Consider the following 21,769-nt stretch of genomic DNA (forward strand, 5'->3'; position numbering starts at 1 on the left):
TGTGTGTTGCTTGAATTTCCAGCATCTGCAGAATTCCTGTTGTTTGCCTCAATTTTGAAGTTGTTTTCTCTAGTTCTGAATACCCCCGCCATAGGAAACCTCACATCCACCCAGTCTCGTCCTTTCAATATTCGGTAGGTTTCAAAGAGATCCCCACGCATTCTTCTAATTTCCAGTGAGTACAGGCCCAAAGCTGCCAAGCGTTCCTCATATGTTAATCCCTTCATTCCCAGAATCATCCTCATGAACCTCCTCTGGACTCTCTCCAATGGCAACACATCCACTCTGAGATATGAGGCCCAAAACTGTTGACAGTAATCCAAGTGTGACCTGACTAGTGTCTTACAAAGTTTTAGTATTATCTCCTTGCTTTTATGTTCTACTTCTCTTGAAATAAATGCCAACATTGCATTTGCCTTCTTTCCACAAACTCAACCTGTAAATTAACCTTCTGGGAGTCTCACACGAGGACTCCTAAGTCCCTTTGCACCTCTGATGTTTGAACCTTCTCCCCATTTAGATAATAGTCTGCACCATTGTTTCTTATACCAAAATGCATTATCATACATTTCCCAACACTGTATTCCATTGGCCCCATTTTTGCCCATTCTTCCGATTTGTCCAAGCCCTGCTGCAATCACATTGCTTCCTCAGCACTACCAACCCCTCCACCTCTCTTTGTATCATCCACAAACTTTGTCACAAAGCCATCATTTTCATTACTCAAATCACTGACAAACAATGTGAAAAGTAACGGTCCTAACACTGGCCCCTGAAGAACACCACTAGTGACTGGCAGCCAACCAGAAAAGGCCCCTTTTATTCCCACTTGCTGCCTCCTGCCTATCAGCCATTCCTCTATCTATGCCAGTATCTTTCCTGTAACACCACAGGATTTTATCTTGTTAAGCAGCCTCATGTGTGGCACTTTATCAAATGCCTTCTGAAAATCCAAGTAAATGACATCCACTGCTTTTCCTTTGTCCACCCTGCTTGTTACTTCCTCGAAGACTCTAACAAATTTGTCAGGCAAGATTTCACTTTACAGAAACCAGGTTGACTTTGATTTATTTTATCATTAGTCTTCAAGTACCCCAAAACTTCATCCTTAATAATAGACTCCAACACTTACCCAACCACTGGCCTTCCTCCCTTCTTAAAGAGTAGGGTGACATTTGCAATCTTCCAGTCCTCTGGGACCATGCCATTCTTGAAAGAATCTGCTACTTCAACTGATTCTTGAAAGATCTACCAGCTGAGTTCTCTTGAGAGGTTGTGTTGTTAAAGGCATTAACTAGGGTCTTTGATAAAAACACACAGAGTGTGAAGTTGTGCAATAATAACAAGAAATTGTATTTACATTGTAGCATTAACATCAGAAAATTTTCCCTGTTATTTCATAAATATGTTTTTTTTAATGTGATTTAGTTATTGGGTCACATGAGGTGTAGTTTAGATATACTGTGGGAATTCAAGAACTTAAAACCTGAGCATTACCTTCCAATTGGGATGCTCTGAGAAGGCAGGATTGGAGGAGCACTGATATCTTTGTGGGTTAAAGGGATGAAGGAGAACACAGAGGATGTAAGGTGGGATGAAGCACCTGAGGAATTTGAAAATAATGATTAGAATTTAAACAGTGCTTAACCAGGAGCCTATGTAAATTGGTGCATGTTGGCAACAGAATCTACAGGGAATAAATTGGAGTAATTTTTCCTATATCACTGGGCTGATCAGCCAAAGTATCTCATTGTGGTCATGTAGCTTTTAATGTTTATTGAACATCTATGAATATTGTGCGAGACCAGAACTGGACTGAGCTATGATGTCCTTTCTAAATGTCATCAGTACTGTCCGCAGAAAACAGTATTTCTCATTCACTTCTTCATGTGTGAATGCTGGATTTGTAAAAAAAAGTATTGTTCTGTATTCTATGATCCAGTATGTTAGTTTCTAGTTGCAGTCACCACACAGTAATCAGGAATGCTGTTGATAAATAACATTTTTGCACCATGCCTTGGGTTGGTGTCCTAGTCGCACTTGCCTTTAGGTGCATAGGCAATATACTTTGATCAGAAGTGGGCATGTTTGCTAATGAATGCACAATGTTCAGTTTCATTTTTAACTCTACAGCCCTTGATGAGGACTGATGTGTGTTACTTCAACTTCCCCTTCTTGAAATCCACAACCATTTCTTTGTCTTACTTATGTTGAGTGCAAGGTTGTTGCTGCTACACCACTCAACCAGCTGATCTATCTTGCTCCTGTACACTTCCTCATCACCATTTGAAATTCTGTCAACAATAGTTGTTTTGTCAACAAATTTATAGATGGCGTTTGAGCTGTGCCAAGCCGCACAATCATGGGTGTAGAGAAAGTAGAGCAGCGGGCTCAGCGGTGTTGATTGTCAGTGAGGAGGAGATGTTATTTCTGATCTGCACAGAGATCTACTTGACAACTCACAAGTAGCATGACACTATACAGGACACAGTAGCTTGTTAAACATTGATTCTTCCTGGCCCTGCACATGATGGCTATGGTGCACACGATGGCTATGGTGGGCAATATATGTAGATCCTTGCCAGTAACTCCCCAGATCAAAAAAAAATGAATGAATACATGTTTTAAAGATTCATGCAGTTGAAACCATTGGAGCATCTCAACCATAACCTTGGCTGAGAAATAATACAAAATTTAACTAAGTTCAATATGAGGGGTGATTGATAAATTCATAGCCTAAAGTAGAAGGAGTCAATTTTAGAAAACATAGCACATTTATTTTTCAACATACTCCCCTTCTACATTTACACACTTAGTCCAGCGGTCGTGGAGCATACGGATCTTGGACCTCCAGAAAGTGTCCACAGCAGGGGTGATTGATAAGTTTGTGGCCTAAGGTAGAAGGAGTTGAGTTACACACATAAAAATAGCTAGTGAATGCAGCAGGCCAGGCAGCATCTATAGGAAGAGGTGCAGTCAACGTTTCGGGCCTGATGAAGGATCTCGGCCGAAAACGTCGACTGTACCTCTTTCTATAGATGTTGCCCGGCCTGCTGCGTTCACCAACTATTTTTATGTGTGTTGCTTGAAGTTCCAGCATCTGCAGATTTCCTCGTGTTTGTGAGGAGATGAGTTATACGGCTCTCGTTACATGCACATGCAGTTCAACTCTTTGAGTGATAATGCAGAAAGTTTGAAGTATGTCATTTCTCAATGCATGCATTACTAAATGACAATAAAAGAGGACTGCATGTCTTCATAATCTAAAATCAGGGATGATTGATAAGTTCGTGGCCTAAGGTAGAAGGAGATGAGTTATTAACTTCAGACTTTCTGCATAATCACACAGAGTTGACCTGCATGTGCATATAACGAGAGCTGTATAACTCATCTCCTTCTACCCTGGGCCACGAACTTATCAATCACCCGTCTATGGACACTTTCTGGAGGTCCAAGATCCGTATGCTCCACAACCGCTGGACTAAGTGTGTAAATGAAGGAGGGGAGTATGTTGGAAAAATAAATGTGCAAGGTTTTCTGAAATTGACTCCTTCTACCTTAGGCCACAAACTTATCAATCACCCCTCATATATCTAAGAAGAATACTGAATCTTAGACATTTGATCTGGTCAAAACTTCCATTATTTCAAAAGAAAAATGTCACAAAGATGTATGTGAGACAAAGTTGTGTAGCTTTCATACATTTTAAAAAAGAAAGGTACATTTGAATACAAGTGAAATTTACTTGTGTGTTCCATAAGTACATCCAGAAAGCAGTTGTGAAATAATATTTCAAAACCGGAGATAATTTGCATTTAGTGGCACTCATCAGAATTGCTAGTACACAAACATTTCAGCCATTTGTGGCTTACAGATTTTTATCTACTTTAGTATTTAACTTCAGAGTCATTTGGAAAATAACTAGTCATCTATCCTGATAAATGGAAACTAATTATACTTAAGTTTTTGTGGTAATTAGAGATTTTGTCTTTGGGTGCAAATTGATCAAATGGATGCATTATATTATCCTTTTTGATATTTTCTCTTGGTATTTTGCTCAAATGTATTTTCATATCACTGAACATACTGTGAAGCAGTGCATTTGAACAACACTTTAAAATATTTTTAATATTTAGTTTCTAAGTTTATACTTTGATATATTTAGATTTTTTAATACACCAGTCCAGCTCCTGTGAATCTGAGCACTGTAGATTGTTTTAATTGTGAGAAATAGTTTTCAGTAGCAGGGAAAATGCTGGAATCCATTATAAAGGAAATGATAATAGGACAGTAGGATTAAAAAGCCAGTATAGATTTATGATAAATCTGTTAATTTTTTGAGCTTATAATGAGCAGGAAAGGTTTAGGGGGGACCAGCTGATGTGATATATTTGGACTTTCAAAAGATCTTAGATAAAGTGCTGAATGCGGTTATTGTAATTAGAATGCAGGTTATTGAACGTAACATACTGCCATGAATAGAGGATTGGTTAACAAATAGAAACTGGCTGTTTTTGTTGGGAATAATGAGGTGCCTTAGCTGTTCACAATTATGCCATTGATTTTTATGAGGGGACCAAATTTGAACAAATGAACAAAGATCGTGCCTGAAGCGGTCCACTTAACTGGAGTAAAGTGAGTAATCTTCATCAAGCAAAGCACTTAGGATTGGAAGCTAGGTGGCAGTGTGTACCGTGAGGAAGAGCAGAGAGGTTTTGGGAGTTGTCGGCAGATTAAGGGAAATGGGCAGTGTTATGGCAGATGTTATATATTGTTGGTAGAAAAGAATAGGGAGGGTGAGTTTTTCAGCTGCAGAGAGATTGAAAGGTGTTTGCGCTCAGAGGAAACTGGGTGACCTTGTACACAGTTTACTGAATGCTGTCATTCATAACTCAACAATCAATTAAGAAGGCAAACATTAGTCTTTATTCCAAAAGGTCTTGAAATCAAGAATAGAGACCTCTTGCTCTAACCATGAGGGCTCTGGATCTGGAGAAACCATAGTGTTCAGTCTGATTTGTCTACCTCAGGAAGAGTATGCTTTTGAAGGTGTACTCACTTGATTCCTGTGAGATGTGAAGACTGTCCTATGAGGTAGTATTAGCCAGACTCAGTCTGTCCCCTCTAGAGTTTAGAAGAATGAAAGATCTAATTAAAGTACATAAATAAAGTATTAATTGGGCTTGATGGTCAATGCAGTGGTGATGTTTCTCCTGGCTGGGCTTCCTGGGACTAGTCTCAAAATAAGGGAATGAATAGCCAGTTAGGACAGAGTTGAGTGAAATTTCTTCTTCATTCAGAAGGTGGAGTTCTCTATGCAAAGTAACAGTGGAGGCTCAGTCTCCGAGTATATTCAAGAGGGGGATGGATGGACTTTTTGATTAAGCGAATTGAAGGATGTGATTAGGCCAGGAAGGTGGCGTAAAAATTAAAGGTCAGCCATAATTCCTATTAAATAAGGAAACAAGTATGAAGCGCTGAATGGTCTACTCTTGCTTCTCTTTCCTATGATGTTATGCTTAAGAATATGCAGAGCTATTTCCTTGTTAATGTGGTGCAGTGGTGAGTTTTTTTTACTAACTTTAAAAGTATTAAAAGTTGTTTTGAAGAAGGGTCTCAGCCCGAAACATTGACTGTTTATTTATTTCCATAGATGCTGCCTGACCTGCTGAGTTCTTCCAGCAATTTGCTTTGCATCTGCAGAATTTACTGTGTTTATAGATTATACCTGTTAGTGTCCTTGAGCAAAAAAAAAGCAGTTTAATATTTCAAGCTTTCTGAAAGACCTGCAAATGAACACAATCTGTGGAAGCTTGGAATGCTAATTAATTACTTTTGTGGTTGGGGTTGGCTTTGAACGCAAATTTTAAGCTTGTTAAAGATTTTGCAGGAACACTAATTGCACTGAACATAATTTGTGCTTAAAATTCTGGGATTTCAGTTGAACTGCATCAAAAGCAGTGTGAAAGAGAAGAAACTTGAGTCTGTTGTGTTTACTGTGCCATCGATACTGCACCGTTCTCAAAGACTGCTGTAAAATTGACCTCTTTTAGTAATGTGCATAAGCACCAGTAATATTTCAAGGACTTCATCATTGCTAATGCCTGCATTGTCATTTACAATAGCACAGTAAATATCCTTTTAGAATAAAGCTGTTTATTAAAAATGAAATGCTTAAGTTTTAAGTTGAAGTTAACTTTTAAGTTCTGCTGATGGGGAGGATCCTTCCAAGAATTCAAAAAGTTCAATTATTTGAAATGAAAAAAAATAGCAGTTTGTTTCAAAATGCACTTTTTTTTCCCCCAGATTAGGTTCCTGTGCGGTATTTATTTTGAAGCAGATGCGTAGAATTTGGCCCTAGTTTTGTTGGCAATGGTCTGAAATAGATGAGATAGAAGAAATGATAATCCTGTTCTGAAAGTGTGGCTTCCTTCATCTAGCTAATGGCTGGTGGATAAAACGTACAATATCACTAGAGACAGATACAATCGTTATTCTTAGTTGCTTTAGTAGTTGGTGGCTTTGTTTATCAGTACAAACTTAGCAATGTTATTTTGTACCTTTACTTATCATTTGGCAGCAACCAAATTGTGTCCCCTTGCTTCTTAGTTTATTGAATCTGCTGTGCATTAAATACACACATCCCACAACATTGAGATCAGAGTTTCAACTAATATTGTAAAGTTAATTCCAAGAGAAGTTATCCAATAGTGATATTATAAAACTGTCTGTTACAGTTCAAAGGGAGAGTAATAGTTTTGAATGTGAATCTGCCAGTCTATATTGTCTGCAGCATAAGTTTTCCAAATGGGATCTTTAATCCTGGAGGAAACTCAGTGAATCAATAGGACTGTGCCAAAATATTAGAATCCTTGGGATTATATAAGTTTTGCAGAATCATTAGTTGTGTATTGAGTACTTCCTAAAGGCATATGGAAGTGTGTTAATATTCGCAGAAAACTTGTGTAATATTTGTAAAAGCAACATTTTAATCATTGTTGGTTTGTAATATTAGAGTTTATCATTAACCTCCTAAAAATACTTTAATTAACTATTATATATGCTAATCAATAGAAAAAAACTTGTTTTTAACTGTATTTTTGGCAGAGATTTGTAACCAATAGATTATGTACTGCAGTTCACTATTAACCTGTTAATTCCGTAATGAAATCTGAATATGTCCTTGATCTGTAGATGTGCTTAACATGGGTGACCACTCATGTCTTTCAGTTTTGAATCCTTTGCAGGAGATTCTGTTGGCTTTCTTTAAATATATCAGTGAGTAGTTAAACTATAAAAACATGGAATGCCTCTGGACTGATCTCTTGACAGTACATTATTAATTGGAAAAATAAATGTTATCAATTAAGAGAAATGAACAGCTAACATTTTGGGCTGAGACCATTCATCAGGACCAGTTCTGATGAATAGTCTCAGCCCAAAACATCAACCGTTCATTTCCCTCCTTGCATGCTGTACGAACTGTTGAGATCCTCCAGCATACTGTATGTTCTGTTCTGGATTTCCAGCATTTGCCATCTCTCTTGTGTCTCAGTAAATGTTATCAAAATATGGCTCAAAAAGTAGTAATTTGCCCCATTGTGGCCAAACCAGCTGAGAAGATTTGCAGACTAATCCTAGGAATATAGCACTTCATCCCAACAGTTGTTCATTAGATGGGGGAGGTGGGTTTGGATTCCATTCCTGGTTTGCTAACTCTTCACTTTATATTAGTGGTCACCAATCTTTTTAAGCCCAAGATCCCCCACCTCAGCCTTACTGAAAGGCAAGATCAACCTACTAAATCTTTTAGAGAAAAAATAGCTCAGATTGTACAAACGGTACTTCCAACTTGAGGTCTTTTATTTGGGCTAATTGTATTTAATTACATAAAATGCTTTTGTCAAACTTTCAAATTAATTCAACCAAGAAAACACTGTAACTAGCATATCAAACAGGCCATTGCGTCATCGAGCTCATCCAATAACACCTTGAATAAGCGGTGCTGAAACACTTTTGCTTGAATCAAATTTATCAGTTTGACCACCAGTGCCATTAAATGAGAAAAGTCCACGACCTTCCCAGCCAAGGCCTGCTGATGAATCACACAATGATAATCCAGGAAGTTGGGAAAATCAGGGTCATGACGGCACAGTGCTATAAATCCAACGCTGGGTCCCCATCAGTAGTAATTGCCACCAGTTTATGAATGGGGATGCCATTTTTACTGACAATTTATTTAAATTCATTGTAAATATCCTCACCCCACATTCTCTCCTTTAATTGCAAAAGAGTGAGGAAGTCCTCTTTCGTTGTAAAATCCTGGAAAGCCATTCTGACAGCTACAACAAGCTGAGCTGTTTGCATTACATCCAGGGATTCATCGAACTGTCGTGAAAAATATTCACAGAGTGACAAGTCCTTGAACACTTGTCAATCCACGTCCTCTGAGCAGCATGTTTGCTGGGCCTTCAACCCCGATTTCTGCTCCTCAACTTTCCTGGTATTGGTAAACTGTTACTGAGACACTAGTATAAGTTTCAGGGGTACGCAAGTTAATGACACCACTGTTTTTGTTTCCCATTTCTTTTACGTTTTGGGAATGTTGGAATTTAAAGGGGGAGAAGTGTTGTAATGTGAGCATTATAAAGATAAGTTAATACCAATTAGGATCATAGTAATATAGCAATATTTCCGCCACGGAAAGCTGTTTGTAAAGAGAGATTGTTTCCGGGGTTGCAGGGTTTTCCTTACGGTCTTTTCTGCCCAGTGCGCATCAGTGAAAACCTCTGTATGCAAATATCATTTTACCGTCCTAGATAAAGTTGTTCCTTTTGGGCATGAAGTTGTCAAGTGGTCCTTTTTCAGAGTAGAAGTTACTACATATTTGCATCAAAAGGTTTATCAGGCATAATGTATTTGTGTATTTATTTTTCATTTTTATTCGAGATCTACTGGTAAAGTCTCAAAGATCGACCGGTCGATCATGATTGACTGGTTGGTGACCACTACTTTATGTGTTTAAGACTGAAGGGAGTAGAATTGTACCGGCCTGTCAGTATTTGCCGTAAATGAATGGCCACTGGAGCTAGGTAACTGAGAGTTGCTGATGTCCTTGGAATTAGTTACTTCAGTAAAGAGCAGATGGTTTCATGGGCAGAAAGATGGCAAAATAAATAAAGTGAAACTGCTGCTTGTGATTTTAAAAAAAGTTGTGCGTATTTTGCTTCACAATAATCAGCTGTACGATCTTTGTTAATGAGAACATAAAGTGAATTTTATCAGTAAAAATAATTGTCAAAACAGTTCTGTAATGTCAATCCAGTGAAAGTAGAACTCAGATCACAGTAGACTGCCAGTGGCCTGGATTTTGCAACTTTATCCAAGTTGCTGTACAGATTCCATATTACCCTGTATTTACCTGGATTGGATTTGCAAGGCCAAACTTGCTAGCCAAGCGCTCCCAAGACCAAATTTGGCAAGGTTGTGTGCCGTGCAAGGACCTTGTGACATAATTACATTGGATGGGCAAGCCAGCACAAGCTTTGCCTGAAAAACTGCTGATGAAACCTTTAACAGATGCCAAAACCTTGTACTCACTTTTGCCATCTGTCAAGGCTGTCAAGCTGAACTTTCAAAAGCCATTAGAAGTTAAAACATTTAAAAATAAAATTGCTTAAATCATGTTAACTTTTAAATTCTTAAAATAATTACTGCCAACACAATAAAAGTAAATCCTTATTCCTATCTACTTTCCTCTGAATTGTAAAATCTCCATTGAAATGAATGAGCTTGCAGATCCTGCACCTCACATAACCTGCTGCAGGCTCGGTGAGCAAGTCCTCAGGCACTGCTATTATGAAATTTCAGCAAATTTATTTTCTGTCCTTTGACTTTATATTAAATCCAGGAGTAGGGCATATTGACAGTTTCACCACCCGGGATCTGTCTGCAAGTTCGGATATTCCTACTGTCGCATGCTGAAATAAGCAGTGTACGTGCTATAAATCCGAAATAAAAATCTAAATATTGCAGAAATATTCAGCTGCTGAGACAGCTTCTGTGGGAATGGAAATGATGTTTAATGTCAACTACCGTTCCTCAGAACAGTTCTTCAAATTGACCTAGATAGAGCTGATGAATAGACCTGTGTAACAACCATTTGTACCTCGGCATATCTTTGATGTCATTGGATGCCCAGGAGTTTGATCAATGCTGGAGGTCAGGTGGTAGTGCATCTGCCTGCCTGCTGTGTTGCTGGACTCACATTTGAAGGCAGTAGTTGCATAGTGATGTGCTTCAGCGAGGGTCCAGATGCATTTTGCTTCTAATCCTCAACTTTGACTTAAATTTAATGGTATATACAATGCCTAAACACTTTTTTTAAAAAACAAATTAGATTCTGGTGTACACATTAGCTTGTACATCTCTATCAAGTTGCATCTCTTCCAAGCAAAAAGCTCCAGCTAATTCAACCTATCCTCATAAGGCATGTACTCTTGTCCAGGAAACATCCTAGTAAATCTCCTCTGCATCCTCTCTAAAGCTTTCACATCTTCCTATGTTGAGGTGATCAGAACTGAACTAACCAAAGTTTTATAGAGCCATAAAATTATCTCCTAGCCCTTGAACTCAGTACAATAACTAATGAAGCCTAATTCACCATGCATCTTCTTAACCACCTTAATAACGTGTGGCAACTTTGAGGGATCTGTGGATTTGAACACCTCAAGATCCTTCTGTTCCTCCACACAGTTAAGATTCCTGCCATTAACTTTGTATTCTGCCTTCAAGTGGTATCTTCCAAAGTGACTCACTTCACACTTTTCCTGATTGAATGCCATCTACCACTTTTTTTTAGGTTATGAGGACACTCAGTCCTCGTTTATTGTCATTTAGTAATGCATGCGTTAAGAAATGATACAGTGTTCCTCCAGTATGATATCACAGAAACACAAGACAGACCAAGACTAAAACTGACAAAAACCACATAGTTATAACATATAGTTAAAACAGTGCAAAGCAATACCGTAATTTGATAAAGAGCAGACCATGGGCACGGTAAAAAAAAAAGTCTCAAAGTCCCGATAGCCCCATCGTCTCCCGCAGACGGTAGAAGGAAGAAAAACTCTCCCTGCCATGAACCTCCAGCGCCACAAACTTGCCGATGCAGCACCCTGGAAGCACCTGACCACAGCCGACTCTGAGTCCGTCCGAAAACTTCAAGCCTCCGACCAGCCCTCCGACACTGAGCACCGAGCACCATCTCTGCCGAGCGCTTTGACCCCGGCCCCAGCCGCCAAGCAACAGGCAAAGCTGAGAATTCGGGGCCTTCCCTTCCGGAGATTCTGGATCGCACAGTAGCAGCGGCAGCGAAATGGGCATTTCAGAAGTTTCACCAGATGTTCCTCCGTGCTTCTCACGTCCGTCTCCATCAAATCAGGATTGTGCACGGCATCCTACTTAACAAATAACAGATATTCATTCTGGAGTGGCCGCTGTGCACTGCGTCGTGCTGCCATCTTCTCAACTCATCTCTACATCCTGTTAATGTCTAGTTGTAACCGACGGCAATCTTTGTGTCATCTCTAAGCTTATGAATCCACTCTTCCACTTCCTCATCCAAGTCATTTCTAAATATCACAAAGAGCAGGGGTTCCAGAACAGATTCCTGTAGAACACCACTGGGAACAAACCTATAAGCAGAACCACCAACTGCCTTCTCTGGGCAAACAAATTCTGAATCCACACAGCCAGGTTTGCATTGATTTCATGCCTCCTGACTTTCTGAGCCTTCCTTGGGGAATCTTGTTGAATGCCTTATTAAAATCCACTGCTCTACCTTCAATTTCTTTTGTCGTTTCCTCAAAAAAAATCAATCTCATGAGGCGTGACCTGCCCCTCACAAACCAATGATGACTATCCCTAATCAGACTTTGTTTCTCCAAATGCTTGTAAATCCTGTCTGTAAGAATCCTGTCCAATTGTTTGCCCTCCACTGATGTGAGATTCACTGGTCTGTAATTCCCAGCATTATTGCTACTTCTTGAACAAAGGAATAACATTTGCCATTCTCCAGTCTTCTGGTACTACTCCTGTGACCAGTGAGGACACAAAGATTATTGCCAAGGGTGCAACAATCTCTTCCCCCACTTCCCGTAGTAAACTGGGGTATATCCTATCCAGCACCGCCGTCTTATCTATCCTAATGTTTTTCAAAAGTTCCCACATCTTCTCTCTTTAACCAAGCCTATTAGCCAGTTCTATGCTGACTTTACATTCGTCAAGCTCCGTTTCACTGGTGAATACTGAAGCAAGTATTCATTAAGGACCTCCACCACCTGCTTTGACTCCAGGCACATATTTCTTCTTTTATTCCTAATCAGTTCTACCCTCACTGTAGTCATCCTCCTGCTCTTCACATACGTGTAGAATGCCTTGGGCTCTCCCTTAATCCTACTTGCCCGTCTAACTCTCCTAAATCCCATCTTAAGCTCACCTTACCTCCTCCTGCTGCTTCATAATTCTCAAGGTCCTGTCTGATCTTTGCTTCCTCTTGACTAAATATTCTACCTCTTGTTAACTATGGTTCATTCCCCCACCATTTTGTCCCTGTCTCAATGGGACAAATATACACAGAGCCTCATGCAATTCTTCCCTTAAAACACACCACATTTCTGTTGTATATTTCCTTGAGCACATCTGTTCCAAATTTATGCATCCAAGTTCCTGCCCAATAGCATCATAATTGGCCCATCCCCCAATTAAATACTTTAACATGGTACTTGCTCTTATCCCTGTCCAAGGCTATAGGCTAAACTAAAGTCAGGCAGTTGTCACCCACCGAGTGATCTGTCATCTGATCAGGTTCCCAGTATTGCCTCTTCTCTAGTTGCCCTGTCCACATGTTGTGCCTGGAATTCTTACAGGACATACCTAACAAATTCTGCCCCATCTAAACCTCTTGCACTAAGGTGGTGTCAGTCAATGTTTGGGAAGTTGGAGTCACCCGTGATCCCTTATCCCTGATATTTTTGCGCCTCTCTAAAATCTGCCAACCAATCTACTCCTCAGTTGTTATCGGGATGGCCTATAGAATACTCCCAAAAGAGTGCTTGCTTTCTTCCTGTTTCTGACCTACACCCACACTGACTCAGAGGATGATTTCTCCATGGTGTCTTCCCTTTCTGCAGCTGTGATACTATCCTTGATTAACAATGGCATTCTTCCACTTCTTTTCTCTCCCTCCTTTCTTTTGAAATGTCTAAACCCCAGAATATCCAGTAGTTGTCCCTGCCAATGTGACAGCTAACTATATGAAATGGCCACAACATCGAAGTTCTGTGCACTAATCCATGCTCAAAGTTGATCATTCTGGTTCCTTATTGAAATAAACGTATTTCAACCCATCTATTGCCTATTCTTACAGTCTCTCTACACAATAGATCTACCTTTAAACCATCCTTTGACTTATCACTCTGGTTGTCATTCCCTTACCAAAACTTGTTTAAACCTTCCCCAACAGCCATAGCAAACCTGTCCATAAGGACAGTAAATTTATTCATCTTAAGTATCCTCCATTTCCCACTTGAATCATTAGCTATGAAGTTTACTTTCTGTTATAGAGCATGACCTGCTCCCAGAAAAGTCTGGCTCAATAACTAATTTGACCCCCATGGATGCTGTTCCATCTGCTGTACAATATATAGATAGATATTTTATTGATCCCAAAGAAAATTACACTGTCACAGTAGCATAACAAGTGCACAGATATACAAATATACAAATATCAGAAGAGAAGTAAGAAAGAATAAAAAAAAGTTAACTCAAACAGCCTAATAGGAGGGGGTCATCGCTTCCCCGACTCATTATAAAGCTTAATAGCCAAGGGCAAGAATGACCTTGTATAGCGCTCTTTGGAGCAGCACAGTTGTCTTACTGAAAATGCTCCTCTGTTCAGCCAAGGTAGCTTGAAAAACATTGTCCAGAATTGCTAGGATTTTCCAAGGTCCTTTGTTCTACCACAGCCTGTGGTGGTGTGTCCAGTTTGGCTCATATAACAGAGCCAGGCTTTCTATTCAGTTTATTCAGCCAGTTGGCATCACCTGTGTTGATGCCATTGCCCTGGCACACCACTGCATAGAAGATTGTTCTGGTGACAACAGACTGGTAGAATATGTGAAGGAGAAGCCTGCGTACTCCAAAGGACCTCAGTCTCCTCAGGAGGTAGAAGCGACTCTGGCCCTTTTTGTATACAGCCTCTGTGTTGGTGTTCCACTCGTCACCCTGGTACTTGTAGGTCCTCATCACATCAACGTTCTCACCATCAACAGTAACAGGAAGTAATGCAGGCTTAGTCTTACTAAAGTATATCACTATCTCCTTTGTATTACTGATGTGGAGCTGTGGATGATTCTGCTTACACCATTTGGTAAAGTCCTCCACCAGGGCCCTGTATTCATCCTCCCGTCCTCCCGTCCTCCCTTTATACACCCAACTATTGCTGAATCATCAGAGAATTTCTGCAGATGACATGACTCAGTATTGTATCTAAAGTCTGAGGTATACAGGGTAAACAGGAAGGGAGCCATTACAGTCCCCTGTGGGGCCCCAGTCCTGCTTCTTGCCACGTTTGACACACAGCTCTGAAGCCGCACAAACTATGGTTTGCCAGTCAGGTAGTCCATTATCCAGGATACAGTGGAAGTGCCAACCTGTATTGAATGGAGATTCCCCCACCCCTGCCTTCCCCAAGTAATGCGGGCTGTATGGTATTGAAGGCACCTGAGAAATCAAAAAACGTTAGTTGCCATATACTACATCTATAGCAAAATCTCTTATTAATCTGGTAATCTATGCTGACATAGTGCTTTTAATGCATCGATATACAAGGAATTTTGGGTGCAAAATCAAAATTTATCAATAATCTCACAAGGAGACACTGGGGAAGTTCGCCAGGCTTCAAGTCAAATTAAGGCTTTGAAACTGATAGAGAAACAAGGATGTTTTGGAGGCAGAAACAAAATTACGGAGTGGAGCCAAGAGATGGCCTCTCCTGGTAGAGTGATAAAATTGGATCTGTACAAATGGCCAGAAATGGAGAAGAACAGGGAGGTCCAAAGTTCATTGAACTGAATGAGGATATAGATGAGGAAAAACAAAGCCATAAAGTGATTTGAATATTGCAAGACTTCTGAATAGATGTTTAAAAGAAGTCAACTAGTCCATGATCTCAATGTGTGCAGTATACAAAAGTGATTTGCTACAATTACTTTGTAATTTCTTCATCTTATTAATTGTATGTATAAAATATTTTGTATACTGTAACATATACACCGTACACCGTCTGAAGAATAGGTCGCGAATTAAGCAATTTTATTAGAACAGTTAATTGGAACATTTACATTTACATTTACCAGTACATTTTGGCCCAATTAAGCAGCTGCCCCATATAGCTGAAGTTTTGTGGAAATAGTTAAAAAGTATAAAAAAAAGACAAGCAACCATTTAACTGAGTAACAATTTAGATACTTAAATGAAATACAGAACAAACTAAAACACTACCAATACCTCTACAGTACTATAAAACTGTATTAGTTCCTAGTAGTTATTGAAAGAGTATTTCATCTGCCATGTTCTTATGATTGACTGACACCTAATGCAGATAATGGACTGCCTTCATACAATACATCAGACAAATGCATCCTCCAAATCTTCATTTTCATTGTAACATTCAAGATGATTGTAGATATCTTCAAATTTTTGTAATTCCCAACTTGTTGAAGTAGGAGAATTGTTGTATTTTCACTCCCGGCTGTTTATGGCATCTTCAAACTTGAATACTTGAAACCGGAGTGAGCAAAACAGTTTGGAGTTGTCTTACTGCTTAATTCTCACTGACCATCATGAACATGAACATGCACAGCTGACACAATTTAAAAACTGATTGGTCTAAGCACAGTGTAGTCTCTAATGGCCATGCATGTTCGTGTAACTGATGCTGGTTAGAAACTGTTTGGAAAGTTTGCCCCAGTTAAGCAATTTCTTGATTTAGTTTTTGTCCTTTAAGAGTTGCCCCAAATAAACAAGTGCCCTGATTAACCAATGACCCAATTAACCAGAATCCATTATATTTGGAAAGATGGATTGTACAGAACCGTTCCAGGTTGTTTGATCATTATTTTTGCTGACGTTTATAAAATACAAAAGTACTTGATTAAAAATGCTTCATTGTAGATGAACGATCCTCTGACACGGTGCAAATCCATTTTGCAGATATTTAGTCTTACACCTTGTATGATGAATGTGTAGTACCACTTGCTTCCATTTGAGGGGGTTTCTGTCCAAAAACATTGATCAATCTGACTCCTAATTATCTGTCTTGAAAAAGGCATAAGCACACACTATAAATTTAAAATACTCCTCTGTAAAAGTGTTGCATCTTTATTGTCAACCATTAAAAAGTTTGCTGTATGTTTGCATTACATAAATTAATGCTTACATATTCATTCAATGCATTTTAAATTTATAATGTAATGGCCATCATCTGTCCTAAATAACCAGTTCCTTCATTGAAAATTCTGATTAGATTTTAATGTTCTTGCTGGTCTTCAAAAAGAAAAATTGAGAATCAAAATTTGTTAGTAAGCCTTTCACTGACATAAGAAATAAATCAGAAGGAATTTATTCTAGGCTTACTGGTAGCTTCAAAATTATCTTTGCCATTTGGTTTACTAATATTTGACTTTGTCCTTTTTTTAAAACTATTTTCAGCATAGCAAATATAATTCTTACCAAGTTTTAGTAAGGAACTATAATTATGTTTCAGTCCAGTGTTTTTAGTGTCTTCTGTATTTATTAATTTATATATTCCTTGCGTATGGATTTGAAGTGTACTTTTTATTGCATTCAGTGTACCTTGGACATAAAAATCACAACTATAGGCATATCCATTTCTTCCCCCATTTTCTTAATATGTTGGAGGAGAATTTTAATGCCAAAAATATGTCAATATGATACCAAATATTTTGTTTCTATTCCTGTTGATTAACTCAAGTTCTAATGGTAGACAGAAGAAGACAAATCTTGAAAGCTGGAATATTTAATGCAGAACTACTTTTATAAGCTATTGAAAAATATAATGCTGAATGTTGTTTTCATAGATTACCTTCATTTTCACAATTGCCTCTGCGATAGCATGATTATGCTTAAAGCATATAATTGTCCAAGTTCGTATAAAATGCGGTAGAATAGTCCCATATTGTAGACAATATATATATTTAATCACCTTTGAGTTGCTGCTAAGATTGATTAATGCTTGATGTCTGTGTGCATCTTAGGTTCTTTCTTTCCATGCTGGAATTTATATTCACTTGCAAGCATTACAAAATAAACTGACTGTATTAAAGGTAACAGGAAACTGATACTGAAAAAGGCCTTCAACCTTGAAATGCCATGATAGTACATCATCTGGTATGGTTTTTGGCTTGCTGCTTTGTACATACCTAAAGTCCTGTACTGACAGCTTGCTTTAGAGATCAGTGCCAGCAGCTAGGAATTTAGATGATGTGTGATTCTTGTCAGTAGCGGTGATTATCAGAAACTGACAGCTGTTTAAAAAAAGAGGCAGACATCAAAAGATTCTAATCGGCTGGTTAGGTCAACCAGTGTTAATTTTCATAACTTTGTTTTTTTTTGTTTCCTTATTCCTTAGCCAAGCCCAATCCCAAGCCCTGTTCTGGGTAAAAAGCCAAATGCTACTCAATCACTGCTTGCCTGGTGCAAAGAAGTGACAAAAAGCTACAGAGGGGTGAAAATTACAAACTTCACCACTTCATGGAGAAATGGACTGGCTTTCTGTGCTATTCTGCACCATTTCCGATCAGACTTAATGTAAGTAATAGCTTGGTTAATGGAAAAGCATTTACATGTGTAGCATTTATTTGTAATGAAGGAGAAGTGAAATTCATTTTGTAGTGGTGTTAAACAATGGGTGATTTTTTTGCCATTAATACCTCACTTGTTTGAAATGTATGGAACTAAAAGTGTCCCTGGGGCACAGATATGCAATGGGTAGGGTACACCTCAAGTCAGAACAGCTGTCAAAGTTGAATTGCAACTCTTCCCCAAAATCTTGTACTCTTTCTTTGATAGGAGAAAAATCTTTCATTTGCAAACCTATTTCTTTCCTCTGGTTTTATATTGCTAAAACAATGTTCATATTTATTGGTGAAATCAGTTGGAAATATTAACATTGCAAATGAAATGTTAACATTGAAAGACAATCTTTCATTTTTTCATATGCTGACAGCAAAGGATTACAGCATGGTAAATTTGGTTTTAAAGACAAGCTTCTGGTGTTTATCTCTATTTCACTGTTAGTTGAATGCTTTGGGAAAAATGTGATTTTGTGGTTACTTTTATTTTCCACTCTGCCTGTTTTGTTGATTGCTTTACAATGAAATCACTGCTTATAATACAATATCACTATCAGTATAATTCTTTTCCTGATATATTCTGCATAGTTTTAAGTGAATACTAAATACTTCATTGCATTCTCTTGTTCTTATTCCAGTGACTACAAATCTCTGAATCCTCAAGATATTAAAGAAAACAATAAAAAGGTAAGAATAGTCACCGAAAATGACATGATTGCAATATTGGCTTTACCAGTGCTCTTTTAGTAATCCCTGGAAGGTGAGGTTGTTTTGTGAGGTTATAATTGCAGTTTGCAGAAGTAATCTCCCCTGCCGTTTTATCTGATGCATTATCGACTCTGTTTGCATTGGTCACAAACGTTTTAAACCTTGTGGAAGAAAGCCTCTATAAACATACAGATGTATCTTGCTGTGGCTTTCATCCATGTATCATGGAGCTATTTTTTAAAGAGTTTTCAAAGAAAACATATTTTCATTGCATTTCCAGTTTCTATTATTTAAGGCTTGGATTACTAAATATGTGATAATTCTGTTTTGGGAAGCGTCTTCAGCAGATTTTATTCCTTATGCAGCTCATTTCACCCTCTTCTTTTGCCCCTTGTATGAGAGTTAAATTGAGTATCTCAATTGCTTCCTGCAGGTTTGTTTCCTGTCTTCTCACAGTTCTGATTGATAACCCCTACTGCCCCTGTTTGGAATGAATGCATCATGAAGAAGAATGCCTGTGTATAGCCCCATACAAATGCATAAAGTTTCTGACATTTCCTCCTCCTAACCAATTAACACAACATCTTAGAATGAATGAATGCTTCCTTTGAGGCCAGAGCCAGCCTCCTTTTCTCCATTAAAATGAAGTTGCAGGTGATCGTTGCAAGGGCAGTAGAGGTTAAATTGAAGGAGGGTCTCTTGTGATATAGGCAATATCAGGTCAGATCATATCTACTGTTTCAGTTCATTGAAATTAAGGGCAATGCATTTTAAATTAAGACTCAAATAGATGCATATCAATTAGAAAATAAAATCTGTTTACTAAGTCTTGAGTGTAATTTCTCACAACAGTTAATTGAAAGCAAACACAATCTACTTGCAATCTGATCTTGGTTAATAAGTTAGTACATTGTGTATTGAGAAATATTTAGACTTTCACCAGTCCTGTTAGTGTTGTTGATGGACAGCATTTGATATCTGTCAATCAACCTGTGGCAGATTTTCAAAGTATTGTGTGAAAGATGAATGTGAAGCTTAGTGAACAGAATTTGATTTATTTTTACATGTCTTATAGGATGAAGGAAAAGTGAACAAATTTTGTGTATTGCTTAATTATATTAGCAAATATTTCATTTGAAATATGAATGTTAATTTTCTTGTTTTCTGAAAATGTAAAAGTTAACATGTTAGGATCCAAAATGTGAGAAAATATGAAAGCATTTGCTATGTTTAATGCTCATAGCTAGATTTAAAATTATTTGTTCCAATAAAAAAAAGTGTATAAATCTTCAATGTATTATTAACATTATTTGCTTTTTAAACCTTTGTATATTTTAAATTCCCTTAACAACCAGCCTTCCCTTCAAAATCTGACCCTCTAAACAGTGCTTGACATGATTGTTTGAAACAAATTTGACAGCAACCCACAAAAATGGGATATATTAGAGCAGATAATAAATATTAGTTTTTAGTAAGCATTTAAAAAGGAGGAAAGGGAAAGATGTTTATGGATATAAAATTCTGGATCTTGTCATAGCAAGTCATTAAATCAAGAACCTTAATTTGTGGAACTTTAATATGATGAAAGAGATAGGAGAGATAGTAAAGAGCTAAGCCATGGAGGGATCTGAAAAATCAAAAACTAGTTAAATGGATATCAGTGCAGATTATCGAATACAGAGATGATGGGTGAACAGGACCATACAAGTTAAATCATTGCAGTGAAGTCTTAGATTAGGCCATGTTATGGAAGATACAGCAGTATGTTTATAAAAAAGAGTAGTGAAGGTAAGTGTGGCTTCTTTCGACTGAGATAGAGAAATGTAATGGAACAAATAATGTTAGGTTTATTATTTTCCAATTTTCCAACAAGTTCTTGGATCTATTAGCCTATATTCCCATTTAGCTGCAGAAATACATTGGTTGTGACCAATCAATTTTTTTCTGGATTTGAGAACATATTCTGCAAATTGGAAAATAATAAATCAAACATTATTGGAGAAAAACGAAGAGAAATCAGAAGTACAAACCATTTAGTTTGACTTGGGTTATGGAGAATGCCTGTGTCTTTTATCAGGGCATTTCAAAAAACTGAAAATGATTAAATAGTGGCAGTGTTGTTTGATAAAGGGGAAATAGTGTTTCACAATTTTACATAAGTAGGTAGTAGGTCACAATGGCAGATATGGTTGCTGAATAAAAAGCATAAAAAAACTCCAATCCATCAAAAGTACTGGCCCATCAGTCTAATCTCAAACATCAGTAAAGTAATGGAAGGTGTCATTTATAGAACTGTCAGTCAGCACTTAGTAATAGTCCTCTGAGGCAGCTACTTGGTACTCAATATGGCTTAGAATCAACCCTGGAATGTGTGCAAATCTGAACATTGTTTGGACTGAGCACCTTTGTTTTTCTTCTCAAGTTTGGCTCCACTCCATGAGAAGAGATGAAACATGAGATAATGCTTTGTTTGACATTGTTTTTTGGTAAATGTTGTCGACCCATTGGTTCATCTCATGCCATAGTCAAGGAAGTGTATGATGAATATGAATTTCTGTAGGTAGCCACATTTGAGAAGGGTATTACACTTTCCCTCCCTATTGATAGACTTAAAGATATAGAAAGGTCTTGTATAGTGGCAGGTGCTGCTCTCTATATTGTTTTTGGAGTTGTAGTTTTAATGAAAATCCTGCTCACTGTGCCTGTGGATGACAAGATCTGGGACCAGCTCTGTAGGGATAGTCTTCTGTTGTTACCTCAATCAGACTTGTCTCCTTTTTTTGAAGTTAGTTGGTAGTTGTTGTTGTTGTTATTATTATTATTATTATTATTATTATTATAGCCCTTGAATTCTCCCTGGAGCATCTTCCTCTTCTCAGATGCAGGCAATGAAGCTGTGGATTTGTGACTGAAGCTCTTAAACATGGAGTTTTAGGATTTCATTTGAATAGCAATCTGAACCTAAAACCTTGTCATTTTTGAGTTGAGCTATGGTCAACTGTCAACTTGGGTCAAGTGCGGACATTGTCAGATTAATAACCTGTTCACTCTTGCCCAATGTGGTTTTTGCTGGATCACTTAATTCTTGACCTCACCACAGTTTTGATCCTGACACATACACAAGA

At 38.0% G+C, this 21,769-nt stretch overlaps 1 protein-coding gene across 5 annotated transcripts in view; it reads left to right on the forward strand.

The window, feature by feature from the left end:
* The window catches only part of ehbp1 (EH domain binding protein 1), a 433,955-nt gene that overhangs the window by 206,720 nt on the left and 205,466 nt on the right, over window positions 1-21,769 (forward strand). For all 5 annotated transcript variants that reach the window (XM_063056084.1, XM_063056086.1, XM_063056088.1 and 2 more), the window contains 2 exons: window positions 17,714-17,892; window positions 18,575-18,623. In XM_063056084.1, the coding sequence (XP_062912154.1) occupies window positions 17,714-17,892; window positions 18,575-18,623 (228 nt within the window). The remainder of the gene's footprint in view (window positions 1-17,713; window positions 17,893-18,574; window positions 18,624-21,769) is intronic.

This window comes from Mobula hypostoma, chromosome 8, assembly GCF_963921235.1.
Source record: "Mobula hypostoma chromosome 8, sMobHyp1.1, whole genome shotgun sequence".
NCBI lineage: Eukaryota > Metazoa > Chordata > Chondrichthyes > Myliobatiformes > Myliobatidae > Mobula > Mobula hypostoma.